The sequence below is a fragment of the Apiospora marii genome (genome assembly GCF_038362585.1).
Source record: "Apiospora marii strain CBS 49790 chromosome Unknown utg000004l_segment0_segment0, whole genome shotgun sequence".
Taxonomy (NCBI): Eukaryota; Fungi; Ascomycota; class Sordariomycetes; order Amphisphaeriales; family Apiosporaceae; genus Apiospora; species Apiospora marii.
In genome coordinates, this window is record NW_027117375.1 from 2989936 (window position 1) to 3003794 (window position 13859).

A 13859-nucleotide genomic window follows, 5' to 3' on the forward strand; every position below is an offset into this window, starting at 1 on the left:
ATGCGCCAATCCTTCGGGAAACGCAAGGGCCGAACATCACGATTCAAGGGGCACTGTTGGTATCAGATTTGTTTATATATTGATAATAATAAGGCTACAGCTCCTTATGCGAACCGTGGTGCTGCGGAAAAATACCTACGTGGAATAGGGTGATTGGGGAATTACTATCCATACCTAAGGATGGCTCGCGGCGAAGGACGGCATATCGCCTGCTCGAATAATCAATGTACTGTACTTGGACAAAGTGTCATCCGATATCTGTAACTAGGTTGCCCGATTGAATGGAATAACCACGAGCTTCCGCTGGAGTTTCAGATTCAAAGGGGCCCAGACCAGCTCAGCACGGACCAAAACCATTGATGCCAATTCCGCAGCGGGGCCTACGCCGAACGGAAGCAGCCGACATCGGGAAATCTCAACATTGGGCCGAGGGACGGCGATGCTGACAGCAACGACTCACGAGACGTCAATTGATCTTGATAGCGATAAAGGAGGCCGCGTGTCAACCTACGCCCTGCAGATATTCCGGCAATCCCAGAAATCCCGAAGGCCGGCGATTTATACGTTATATTACTGGGAAGCCGGTAGACGTTAAAACATTTCATCTGCCAGCGGTCTCGTAGCAGTGGTGATCCGGTACTGAAGACACCTGAGCCTCACTATCTAAGCTATTCTCTCGAGATCCAGCTAACAAGCCAGAAACGCCAAGATGAGGGGCGTTTGGAATCGTGCTGGGCAGTGCAGTCGCCTTGGTCAATCCATCAGGCCATCATCAATAACCAATCGATTGGGACCATTCCAGAGATGGGCGTCTTTGTCAACGTCTGCCTCGCACCGCAGTTCAGGCCAGTTTGGTGGTCTCGAAAGACTGTTGAAGGTCTCCGAAGAGGTCACCGATGCTCTGGCGACAAACAAGCCAGTAGTGGCCCTCGAGTCCACTATCTACACCCACGGCGCATTGGGCAACCTTGATCTGGAAGAGGTCGTCCGGCAGAATGGAGGCGTGCCTGCTGTCGTAGGAATCCTCGAAGGGGTGCCAACAGTAGGCCTGACGCCCGAGGAGGTAGCTCACATTGTCGCGAACTCGCCCAGGAAGGTATCGCGTAGGGATATTGCATATCTTGTTGGCATGGTGAGTCAACCCCTCTACACTACCTCCACGCGAGTGGAAATCCCCGACTCATACCACATCCTGGAATAGGGCATGACGGGAAAAAGAATCAATGGCGGCACAACAATTGCTGGCACCACTATTTTGGCGCGACTGGCGGGCATCCGAGTTTTTGGCACTGGCGGCTTGGGCGGCGTCCATCGTGGCGGGGAGAACACGATGGACGTATCAGCCGATCTGACAGAACTGGGACGCACTCGCATGGCCGTCATCAGCAGCGGCTGCAAAGGCTTTCTTGACATCCCCAGGACGCTCGAGTACTTGGAGACACAAGGTGTACTGGTGTCGACCTTTGCCGACGGCCGAAAAGGCGATGTCGATTTCCCGGCCTTCTGGGCCCGTGAAAGCGGCGCCAAGAGTCCCTTCGTGGTTCAGACGGAAGAGGAAGCAGCCGCCATGATACTGGCACAGGAGAATTTGGGCATCGAATCTGGACTCTTGTTCGCCAACCCCATCCCCGAGGAGGCGTCTATCCCCAGGCAAGAGATGGATGCTGTCATTGAGCAGGCTGTTGCGGAGTCGCTAAGCCAGGGTGCCCATGGCAGTTTGAACACGCCATTCATTCTGGGGAGGATTCGGGACCTTACCGAAGGCCGAAGCGTGCCCGCAAACAAAGCTCTCGTAAGAGCCAATGTGGAACGCGCGGCCAAGATTGCACTTGCGACTACGAGGTTCATCGCGGGAGACCTCGAGATCCCGACTAGAAAGTGAGCACCGAGGCAGCTCCAAGGCTCGTACTAGATCCTGACAGTGGTATACCATAGGGAAAGCTCGGTATTAAGGCCTGTACACATCCCAGTTAGTGGCAACTCGACAGAAAACTCAGTTGTAGACAAAGATAAGGTATGATTCGGACTGGTCGCCTCTTGCTTGTGTTTGATCCGCGGCACGCGGACCAACAGTCCAACCCTGGAATAATGTCTGGGCACAGGCTGATCGTATTCGTAGGCCAACAAAGAAGCCGATGTCATAGTGGCTGGCTCAGTTGCTGTAGATCTAAGCTGTAACTACGCAGGGCCAGACTCCGCCACAAATGTGTCACCCCATCTTCACACCTCAAACCCGGCCCAGATAAGCCAGTCGATAGGCGGAGTGGGACGGAACGTGGCCCTCGCTGCCCATAGAGTGAGAGGCAGCATGGGCGTTCGCCTTTGCAGCATGGTTGGCAACGATGTGTAAGTCCACAGGTACTACCTGACGAGATAGACGCCACTGACTCCCTCGATAGCGCAGGCACGACTGTGATCAACTCACTGGAGTCCGCCGGTATGGATACATCATGTATCCGCCGCCTAGAAGGGGCCTCGGGTAGGACAGCACAGTACGTAGCCGTCAACGATGCCAGTAAGAGCCTCGTCATGGCGATGGCCGACATGGATATTTTTACCGCAAACTCAGATCCAGCACACTGGGCCGAGGTGGTGACGGCATCCAAGCCCAAATGGCTCGTCGTCGACGCCAACTGGTCCGAGTCCGACATTCGGTCCTGGATCAAGGCCGGCAAGCAGAACGGAGCCGCCATCGCCTTCGAGCCCGTCTCCAACGCCAAGTCGGCGCGCCTCTTCCGCCCCGTCCGCGGTCACGACGAGCCGCTGGGCGTCTTCCCGGCCCCAAGCGTCGACCTCGCCACGCCTAACCGACACGAGCTGGCCGCCATGCACGCCGCCGCGGCGCAGCACGAGTACCTCGCAGACCCGCGCTGGTTCGGCGTCATCGACGCCTTCGCCATGTTCGGCGGCGACGGAATCCGCGAGCGCTTCGTCCGCCTCACCACCAAGGCCCTGACCGACGCCGGCGTGCCCCAGCAGGCTGTCCAGCTGCTGCCCTACATCCCGACTCTCGTCGCCAAGCTCGGCGACCAGGGCGCCCTCCTCGTCGAGGTCATGGGCCCGGACGACCCGCGCTTGCGCGACGCCGCCCACGCGCCCTTCATCCTGACCCGCGCGCCCGTCGACCATCCGACTGTGGGCGGCGTGTACATGCGGCTATTCCCGGTCGCGCAGGAGGTCCCGGACGTCGTCTCAGTCAACGGCGTCGGGGATACCTTCCTCGGCGTCTTGGTCGCGGGCCTGACACGCGGCGGGACGGCTGTGAACCTCATCGATGTCGCGCAGAAGGCGGCGGTGCTCACGCTGAAGAGCTCCGAGTCGGTCAGCGACGATCTGGGCACACTGGAGCGGGAACTTGTTACTGCCTCCGCTGTTTCGCGATAGACAAACAACACATTGCCATAGATGAATGCATCATAATCATACCGTTCTAGCTGTGCCCATGCGGACACAACTCCCTGGTGATGCTGTTTCGTAGACTCGAATCACTAGCTTTTAGAACATGGGCAGAGAGTATCTTGAGCAGCACATTGTATTCATGTTTTGTTGGGCCTTTGTTATTTTTAGTCAAAAGGGATTCTGCGCAAGCTTTCGCCTCCATTTCTCTTCTTCATCTCCTGGGCGGCGGCGAGACTGCTAGGCACCTTGATACCACAGCAGTCTCCCCAGCTGTTGAGCTGATGTAAATGCTTGACACCCTCATGCTCCACCATGACCGCGCCGCCCTCGGTCTCTTCCTCCTCGGGCGACACGCCGGCTTCTGCCTCGGTGCTCATGCCGTCCACAGCAGGTACGAGCGAGCCGAAAAGGAAATGCTGCATGACTGGCAATTTCCTCAAGACCTCAGCCACAAACATCTTTCGCATGCCGCCCTCAATCTTGTTCCAGTTCTTCGCAGATGATATGTCGTCCAGCATAGGGCTGTGCCATCGCAGGCCTTTGACGGTCTTGGTGCTGTTCACGAAGTCTACCTGGCCAAGATACATGAAGTCGTGGCCGAACTCCTCTATGGTGAGCTCCTGGTGGATAGCGAGCGGTGTGATGAAGGGGTGGTGCAGAAGCTGGCTTGAGCCAAACAAGAAGGGCAAGAACTGGTAATCATCTAGGCCCCATACACCATGTGAGCCTGCAGGCTCCAGGTAGTAGGTCGACTGGACGGTGCGCATCACGGTCAGGTAGCGGGTAAACACCCTCAGCACCAGAGCCCTGAAGTCACCCGGCTTGACGACCTGGAGCTGGTAGAGGCAGAGGAGCCAGATCATGAAGTTGAGCTCGTGGCCCGAGCCGTAGTCTATGCGGGAGCGGTTGCCAAAGGACTGGAGCAGGTAGGTCTCGACCTCGGCGACGGCCTCGGGCGAGGTGACGCCGAGCCGCTGGTGCCACGCGGCGCTGGCCGCCTTGGTCTTGTCGAGGAAGGTGCGGAACAGCTTGTTGCCGAAGCGCGAGCCGCCCGTGTCGTCCGGGGGCGTCGCCAGCACGAGCGCCTCGGCCTCGTCCAGGAGGGCGAGGATCGAGGTGATGGCGGGAGTCAGCTCCTCATCCTTGACGGACGAGATGGGCGTGTCGACTACGGCGTCGGATAAACCGAACACGAACGCGAGAATGAGGCTGTGTGTGGGCGACGAGAGAAACAAGTCATGGTCTTTGCGGGACAGGATTCTCCTGGAGGGCACCTGGAACGTCAGGGTCGACGGCTCCGGTGGCGGCGGGAGGGCCGGCGTCTCTGGGGTGGGAACCGGAGCAGCAGGTGCAGCCCGGCGACGTCTTGGCTCCAATTTGGGAAGCCGGTCTTTGAGATTGGGGATTGTAGAGGGCGGCGGAACGCTGGTCGGCTGCTCTGTAGCCATGTTTGCGATCGAATGGGGTTGTTCAAGATGGCAAATGTTGTGAGATCCCAAGTATACCTAAGACTTGTTATGAATTAGATGTAGGCATTCAATATTGCAGGTGGCATGTAAACAGTGATGATAAGGTTGTACCCAGGAAAGCGAAGAAGGTTCGATGTTAGCACCGAAAGATACCCCGCCGCCGGAACAGGGCGACACGCCACTTCCCTTTATTAGAACCCCTCAGGCCGCCTAGCTTAGGAAGTAGGTACCTTAGCTACAGTACATCAGGAAGGGCCTGATTGTGAGATCGGGGGTGCTGCATAAAACATAACTCTAAATTCCACGCCAATTGTGGGGTCGGCCGAGCTTGGTGCTTGGGGAGAATGGTAGCTCCAACGTCAGTGGCAGAAAAACCAAAGAAAAAGTCCCAAAAGCGACCGCGATTTGAGCCTCAACTAGCTAGCTACCCGCAGTTCGCAAACCTCACAAAACTACCCCGACCGACCAGCCTCAGCCTCAGCCTCAGATCCAGGGCGCATTCGAGTAACCTGTAGAAACAACATGACGACGACTACCTCAGGGCCCGAGGCGCTTTTGTCGCATCTGCATAGTGCCGATGGCTCCGCGACATTCTCATACGCCGGCTACACCATCGTCGGTGCAGTAAATGGACCTATCGAAGCACAACGTAGGGACGAGCTCCCCGAAGAAGCAGTTGTTGACGTTGTCGTCCGCCCGGCCGCTGGCGTTGGAGGTAATTGTCATCTGGGGAAAGAGCAGGGCTTTGGCTGAATGCATTGGCTCATGATTGTTTTGCTAGGAACGAGAGAGCGTCATCTCGAAGGCTTGCTGCAATCGACACTCCGCCAGATTATCCTCGTCACCAATTTCCCCAGGGCGCTCATCCAGATCACTCTCCAAGTCACCATAGCACCAGAGAATGAATACGTCAACACAAAGGTCGTCCAGGCCAATACGGTAGGTCCAGCAAATCCCCATACCCGCCGCCTAGCACTCAAGATGCACACCTGGCAGGGGCAGTAGGAATTTAAGCTAATAATCTCGGCCATGCAGAATCTGCCAATCCTACCTGCTTTGATACAGACTGCTGTGTTAACGTTAATGTCGGCCGCCATCCCATTGACAGCTACTTTGACATCCGTCGTTATCGCCGCCACCGCCGCCGAAGATGGATCGAACAGAGAAATAATCAACCCCACGGCTCGCGAGATCGAGATGTCTCGCTCACTCCACGTCTTCGCCTTGACTTCTCATGGCGACTTAATCCTCACCCAAAGTGAGGGCGAATTCACCATGAAGGAGTGGGAAGATATCTTAGCGTCCGCTCAGCGGCACTGTTGCCCCAACACTTCTGGGGATGTTAGCATGGGTGACGACGAGGCAAGCGGTGCCGATCTCGGCACATTCACCCGGTCCGTGTTGGAAGCCAAGATTGCGTCTGATCTCTATTGGAAGTGACGCTTGCATCGGTTACAGTGTCCGCAACAACAAGCAGGCGCATGTTGAGCCAGCAATCTTGGAGTTTCAAACTCTTCCGCAGCCCTTGCGGTCCTTGCTTCAATGGGTCTGAATAGAGGATCTCCGATGCATTTGGAAGAAGGTTAATGGCCGATGAGCATAGAGGATTCGTTCCAAACCCCAAACGTGGGCGTGTCTAAATGTCTGGTATGCGCTCCGCTCCGCCTAGAGTCAGCGGTAGTAGTCCGTGCGTGCAATGCTGTCAACGTGTTGCCGCTGAGGATCAGTCGGGGAACCAATCCGAGTGTTTGGTGAGAGGTAGGGCGCGACCCAGCAAACATTGTCTGGAATGACGCTGAATGGGTCCCTACCGAAATCATGGCGGCGTCGTCGCAGGAAGTCAATGCTTGGACCGGAAGCCAAGATGAGATCGGCCTGCCACAGGTGTACGTTTTGATCCCCCGTTGTGGATTACGGCCGTGTTTCACCTCTCATGGCTTGTTGTCATTTCTGCAGACTTATGGGGGAAACAGATATGTAAAATACTGAGGTTTTGAATGAACAATGGAGATCTGCAATACATACCCATAACTTACGAATCCTCACCGCTCGCTGCTTTGTACTTGGCTTCAAGATAATGTACCAGAATCGGGTGAGAAGCAGTTCGGCAAACCTTGGACAGCTGGGCAAGCAATGCTTCGTCGCGAGGGCTTCAGGGTGGGCGCCCTGGCCAGCCGAAAACTCCAAGATCACGTAGCCTTGCCGTTTCGAGAAAGACGATGAAGAAGAAAAGGTAAAAGCTTAACTCTCATGCCAAGTCGCCGAAAGAGAGGCAGATACTGGCTATCACGTCGTGGCTTTCTGTTGATTTATTGGTTCTGGTCGTGAGGTCGTCCAGTCTTGCTCGCGCCGTGGCCGACTCGAGTGTTTCGAGTCGAAATACAGTACTAAGAAGTAGGGATTGGCATATGCAACGGGAAGTGGGGACGGAGAAGCTCTAGAAACCTCGTCGTTGGGATGTGAGACGAGATGCTGCACTAGTAGGGGCCCTAGGGGTCATGATAGGGCCCCCTATTGGGCCATCACCCCCGAAGAACCCCTGCTCTTAGGCGCAAGATGAGACCAAACCAAACTGTGGGCAGTACTTATGTGTGGCGGGCGGGCATGGGCCAAATTTGGCTTGTAGGGGATTGTAACGTCCTTGTCCTCAACAGGCACCACCACCAAAGCCCGAAAAGCCAAGCGGCTCTGGTAAAGTCAATAAGCATGTGCCTACCAACGTTAATTCTGTTGCGATGCAAGTGGGCATTCGTCTCGAGCAATGCAAGTGGCCGTGGTTGGCATGCCTGAGCCTCTTCGCCAAACCTAGTCGCTAACATTGCAGGCAGGCATTCGAGACTGACCGGACCCCACTGCTGCCATTGTTGGACACGGGTACCGGCAATGCAGTGAACAAGAGCTTTCAGGGCGGCAGAATCGTTGATGGCATTGTACAGTAGAGACTCCGATATGGGTTTCTCTCTGCGACTATTGTGGCAAGAAAAAGACGGCGCCCGTGTCCCACCCGCAGCCAGATGCGTGCCAGATAAAGATACCCGGCTTGTCGTCCCATTCTCTGGCCTCTCTTCCTTTGGTTCTTCAGTCTTCGCTTCGTAGACCCAACGTCTTCAACCTCCCCTCCCCCCCTCCGCGCTTGCGCACCTAGCAAAAACAGAGCTCTGGTAGTTCGTCCTCACAATCAGCCAGTGTCTCCTGCAGTCTCTGTTTGCCTTTGTTCTCCTTCTTCACATACATATATTGTACCTCTTGTTGGTTCCTCCGGCTTGAACACACTTTCTTTGTGTTTGTGCATCTTCGCTCCGTCGAGGTTCTGAACACCACTCTTTTTTTTGCTCTGGGAGCTTTTTTTCACTTCTAATAAATACCCCTTGTCTTGCCTCGTTGGATATATCTACCACTGCCCCGTCAGTTCGACAATCTACCATCGACATACAAGCTTTTTCGTTCCTCGGACTCTTCGACTCGTCGACAGTTTGCGGCCCCTGTTTCAACTCGCGTTACGACCATAGATAATTGCCCGTTAGAAGATCCAATTTGTCAGCATTCAGCATTCAGCTTTCAGCATATTCAGCATCGTTATCGAAGATACCCAATCGGTTTTCGTCCCAGTTCAGTTTCGGCAATCGCCCTTCTTAAGCGAGCCAACTTCCAGATCCAGCACGACGGAAGCATTGATATCAACAGCTCTAGCGTGGTCTAGAGTGTTGCGGAACACAGTCAGCCAGTCAGGTGAGTTGTCTTGTCCCTTGGCAGCTATATACGTAGCCTATCCCCTTCCCTTATCCACCTGGGCCAGTCGGATGCCGGCGATGCGATGTGACGGATTGGCTAACCTGTGCTTCGTCTGATTCAGATTTTTTGACACATTAGCGAGAGGAGTCTGCGACTTCCCGAACCACCGAACAGTGGTGCAACGTGAATCAGAGACAGTCTCTCGGGTCGGTCTCGTGTCATCATCCCCCAGGATTTCCCAGAGGGAAGATCTTCAACAGCGGAAGCTTATTGCTGCGAGCTGTGCATTGTGCATACCTACCTGCGGCGTTAGGACGTACTTGCACAAGTAATCCCCGATCGTTGGCCAAGTCGGTGAAACCGGTGCTGCCACAATCCCTGTTTGTGCAACATTTTAGCCCATCGACCTGAACTCTGTCAGCAAGGCACCGAATCCCTGTCCCCTGTATCTTGGTACCCAGAGTACCCTTTCGGACAAAATGGCGGGTTTAGTTACTTCTCCCACTGCGATCCATCCTGCCCTCAGTAATCCGTCCGACGGTGGGGTTATGTCCGTCTCCGAGGCGTCCAATAAGTCATCATCCATTCCTGACGGGACTCGTGGATCACCCGATGCTCTTGCGGACCGCCCTACATTACCTCCACCTTCTTCTTCCTTTTTCGACTCGACACCTACACAACACTCCAGCTATGACCAACAGGAGGATGCCTTCCCGTCAGAATCATCTGCTGCAGGCTTGACGGGCCCTCACTCGTCCAAGAGCTCCCACTTCTCCCCTCGCATGTACGGCCACAACAAGAACACACGCTCAGTGGAGTCTGTCCCGCGACAGACTATTATGAAGGCCTTGGCCTCTGTGGCGCGCAACAACAAACCCGAGGCTCTTTCACTCACCGGCATGCTTTCCGCACACTCCGGCCCCGAGGCGCGACCTACGTCCTCGTCGTCGCAGCGCCTTACTGAGGCCTTGAATGAATTGGCTAGTCGCGGCACTCCCGGCACCGCCATGCCCTCCATCCAGTCGCCCTGCTTCTACCACCAACGGTTTGACGACAACGTGGACATCGACAAGGTCCTGGAGGAGATCAAGAATGACGACTACATGTCGCATTCTCGTCTCGTCCAGACGGCCACTGGCGTACGTGAAGTCTCGAAACAGCTTCAGCGCCGGCCCATCCGGCGGGCTGTTCGCAACGTCATGATCGTTACCAAGGCTCGCGACAATGAGCTTGTGTACCTGACTAGGGAGTTGGCTTCATGGTTGCTTCGTACTCCTCGCTACGGCTCAGATGTGGGTGTCAATGTTTATGTGGATGCGAAGCTCCGAACCTCTAAGCGCTTTGGAGCCACCAGTCTCATTGACGATGACCCTCGATTCCAAACCATGCTTCGATACTGGTCGCCCGATCTTTGCTGGAGCCAGCCGGAAAAGTTCGACTTGGTTCTCACCCTCGGCGGCGATGGAACTGTCCTTTTCACTTCTTGGCTGTTCCAGCGCGTCGTCCCGCCTGTTCTGTCCTTCAGTCTCGGCAGTCTGGGCTTCTTGACCAGTTTCGAGTTTGAGAAGTACAAGCAACACCTGAACCGCATCATGGGCGAAGAAGGCATGCGCGTCAACCTGCGCATGCGTTTCACATGCACGGTCTACCGCCATGGTGCGGCGGGTGCTGAGGCAGAGGAAGGCGAGCAATTCGAGGTTCTCAACGAGCTCGTCATTGACCGCGGCCCATCGCCCTACGTCTCCAACCTGGAGCTGTATGGCGACAATGAGCTCTTGACCATTGTGCAAGCGGATGGCTGCATTTTCTCCACCCCTACTGGTTCGACGGCTTATTCGCTTTCGGCTGGGGGCTCGCTCGTCCACCCGGACATCCCCGCCATTCTTCTCACTCCTATTTGCCCGCACACGCTGTCGTTCCGGCCCATGGTCCTGAGCGACACCCTGCTGCTCCGGGTGTCCGTCCCACGCAACTCGCGCGCCACTGCCTACTGTGCCTTTGATGGCAAGGGCCGCGTCGAACTGAAGCAGGGTGACTATGTCACAATCAGCGCATCGCAATACCCGCTCCCTACGGTTATGCGAACGGACACTGAGTGGTTCGACAGCGTATCGCGCACGCTGCAGTGGAACACTCGCGCCGCGACCCAGAAGGGGTTCGAGACTAAGAAGGACGGCGACGAGTCGACACAGGGTGAGGAAGAGCCGGAGTGGGACATCGACACCGACTCTGCCTGCTACGCTAGCGAGGATGGCAGCACCAGCGCCAGCCCTCTCCGGCGCCAAATGTCTCTCCTGGGCATGTAGAAGCCCCAGGATCTGATAAAACCGCCCGATTAGACTATAGAAAGATAGAGAGGCATGTTTCCTTTGAAGAAGATGGTGCTGGGACACACGAGCATACGCCAGACCAGGTATTCTCTACGGGCATATTACGAATGAACATGTCAAGAGTTGTGGGACTACAGCAGATACACAACAGGGTCTTTGCAATGGCAGTTGGCCTTGTATGGTCACCTGAACCCTGAACTCTCGGGCACTCTATTGACGCCCATGTTGCGAGAGTCGAGATGCAGCGAAATAGCAGTTTTAGATTTTTTAGATACCTACGTTAGGGTAGTAGATGATAAAACATTGAAGTGCATGAGTGCCGCAAAGCGTCTTTTTTTATTTTTGGTTCCAACGGCGGCTATTGCTAAATGATAAGAGCGATCGATGCCTATCTATGTGACAATTAAAAAGAAAAGAAAAAAAGAGGCGGAAAAAAAAAAAGATGAGTGCATACCGAAAACATCCCAAGCATGGGTAAGCGGCACTGACATGGCGGTGACTCGGAGGCACTGGCAGGCGGTTTAAGAAGGTGGCCTCCCGAAGTTCCCTTGAATGCCCCACCGAAGTTGGGGGGTCGAACCGATGCCATTTGTTACTGCGACCTGTGTGCAGCTCCGTGTCTGAAACGCCAAGTGGGTTGACAACGCTCACGGCAAGGGGCTGCCGCATGGCTGGGTACAGTCAGACAATCAGTCAACTGGCTGAGGAAGTAGTAATAAAAGCACACAGACAGACATATCTCTGCTTGATATATCTCGTTGTTGGCCATCCATGCTATGACCTAAGTTGAGGCTCAGTGCCGAGTTAGATTGAGATGCTAATGGCGTTAGCGAAATTCAAGCGGTCGCTAATTAAAAGCGTCGAGAGGCGGGCATTTGGCATGCTGTTTGGGTGGGGTGAAATGGCCTCTTAGCGACGGGTTAGCGGAGCAGGGCAAGGGAATCAGCAGCTGATACTAAAAGGAGGCTCCATGGGTTGCCAGGGCCATTTGGAACCATTTGGGGCCATTCTGCCCGTGGATGGAGCCCTGCACTGGATAGCAAACTGGAGCTGGTGGCAGGCGAGGGCACGGAAAGACGGCCGAGCGAGCTTCGCACTAGCCTGAAGAGAAGGGAAGGAAGGGGCCTTGGGGCCTAACAAGGGCCTTTGGCGAAGAAAAAAAAAAAGAGTAATGGCCAAGTCCCCCCATCTGGTCCCCCCGTCCCTCTCCGACTGGGTGCCAAGCGCAGGACAGAGACAATCTCGGATGTGACTGATGGAGAGAGAGAGAGAGCGAGAGAAACAGAGAGGAGAGAGAAAGAGGAGGCCGACATTCTCTCGTGCTTCGCTCGCTCTCTCGCTTCTCACCTTCACCAAACCCACTGCCGCTCCGGAAGGACTTAATATAATCTATGTAGATTCTCCTCACTCACGGTCTCATATTCTTCGCAAACTGCCGCTGTATTGTATCTGCCATCGTATCGCACCACCACGTTCTTCATGTCTCGGCTCTCAGACAACACGACCACCACGACCACGGCCACGACCTTATTTAACTTATAGATATTATTTTTATTGCTTATTATTCTCTACCACCACTACCGCTGAACTGGACTCCAGGCTGCAGCGGCTGTCCTCCCTCCAGACAAGTTTGTCTGCTGCAGCACAGCACAGCAGGCAAGCCACCCCCAGTTTTGATTCGCTGTCTGCCGGGTAAAGCCTTTTGAGGGCATCCCTCTCACAAGCCCCCCTACCCGGCAAAAATGCTGTCAATTTCTGATGCGGCGGCGTTTTACCTGCCCTTGCTGGTGCTGCTCTCCATAGCGCCATCCCTGGCGTCCGCCTTCGGCCTCAACGTCTCGGGGCCCGACTGGGCCTACATCGCCGACGACAAGCACCTCAAGGCCTCCACCTCGGAACAATGTCGCCAGGCCTACAGCGCCGAGATCGCCTGCCCCAGCACCCTGCTCGGCATCGTCGCCTCCATGCGCCCAGGCTTCAAGCCCAGCACCAAGGACTACGAGGCCATGTGCACCACCACCTGCAAGGACGCCCTGGAGAAGTACGTCAGCGGCGTTAGGTCCGCCTGCCAGCTGGACGCGGGTGATGCCGCCCAGCTTTTGACCAAGGCCACGAAGCCCTACGAGTACTCGGATTTACCCGTCGCCATTGTGGGACAGCTCTTCCAATACCACCTGGCCCAGAGTTGTCGGACAGACGGGTATGTTTTCTCTTTTTCTTTTTATTTCCCCCCCTCAAACCGTCATCCATGACGCGCATTCCAGGGACACGCGACTAACTGAACTGTTATGCACATCTAGGCGCGGTAGTTTCTGCGAGTTCTCAACAGAACATGCCGAGGTTGACGACGATTTCGAATGCGACGACATATGCTCGTCCACCTTCTTTCAGAACGCCCACGACTACCCGGGTTCGCATTACGAATTTAACTACTACGCGCTCGTGAACGAGTCGCAATGGTGGCATGACCAATATGAATCCGGCTACGACCGCCTTATCGCGTGCGGCAAAGTGAGGGCACCTTCTGCCCCAACGGGCTCCTCCTCGGCGCCCGGATCGTCGGCCACCTTTGCGACCCAGACGGTCTCCGGCGGTTCTACCTCGACGTCCAACATCGACCCCTTATCGGCGGCCCAGACATCGGCGCCAAGCGCCACGGGGATGGATAAGGCGAGCGCGGAGACGCTCAGCGCCGTGGCTGCCTCGGCCTCGGCTGCCCTCCCGATGGTCTCGGCCGCTACTGCCGCCTCAGGAGACCTGAACCCCATGCTGCAGCTCGCGTCTGCGGCTGGTGTCCTCTTGCTGAGCAAGTTCGTGCTGGATTTATAATAGTAAATAATACCCAATAATTAAGAACAAAAAAAAAGAATATAATACAGTCAAATTGTCCACAACCACTCTTGCTCACAGGCTGTGCGTGTGTGTACCG

At 55.5% G+C, this 13859-nt stretch overlaps 5 protein-coding genes across 5 annotated transcripts; 4 read left to right on the forward strand and 1 right to left on the reverse strand.

Moving 5' to 3' along the window:
* Positions 1-709: 709 nt before the first annotated feature.
* PG985_006881 (Pseudouridine-metabolizing bifunctional protein C1861.05) lies at positions 710-3384 on the forward strand (the record flags this gene model as incomplete). The annotated part of the gene is made up of 5 exons (XM_066826650.1): positions 710-1132; positions 1202-1878; positions 1975-2014; positions 2120-2346; positions 2400-3384. 5 exons carry the CDS (start codon positions 710-712, stop codon positions 3382-3384), a joined length of 2352 nt encoding a protein of 783 aa, XP_066686257.1.
* Positions 3385-3563: 179 nt separating this feature from the next.
* Positions 3564-4847, reverse strand: PG985_006882 (Bcrrd2; the record flags this gene model as incomplete). Its single annotated transcript, XM_066826651.1, has 1 exon — positions 3564-4847. One exon carries the CDS (start codon positions 4845-4847, stop codon positions 3564-3566), a length of 1284 nt encoding a protein of 427 aa, XP_066686258.1.
* A 543-nt stretch (positions 4848-5390) lies between these two features.
* Positions 5391-6308, forward strand: PG985_006883 (uncharacterized protein; the record flags this gene model as incomplete). Its single annotated transcript, XM_066826652.1, has 3 exons — positions 5391-5583; positions 5650-5807; positions 5904-6308. 3 exons carry the CDS (start codon positions 5391-5393, stop codon positions 6306-6308), a joined length of 756 nt encoding a protein of 251 aa, XP_066686259.1.
* A 2771-nt stretch (positions 6309-9079) lies between these two features.
* Positions 9080-10906, forward strand: PG985_006884 (ATP-NAD kinase; the record flags this gene model as incomplete). The annotated part of the gene is made up of 1 exon (XM_066826653.1): positions 9080-10906. One exon carries the CDS (start codon positions 9080-9082, stop codon positions 10904-10906), a length of 1827 nt encoding a protein of 608 aa, XP_066686260.1.
* A 1766-nt stretch (positions 10907-12672) lies between these two features.
* PG985_006885 (uncharacterized protein) lies at positions 12673-13759 on the forward strand (the record flags this gene model as incomplete). The annotated part of the gene is made up of 2 exons (XM_066826654.1): positions 12673-13130; positions 13231-13759. The coding sequence occupies 2 exons, from the start codon at positions 12673-12675 to the stop codon at positions 13757-13759; spliced, it is 987 nt and encodes a 328-aa protein (XP_066686261.1).
* Positions 13760-13859: the final 100 nt, after the last annotated feature.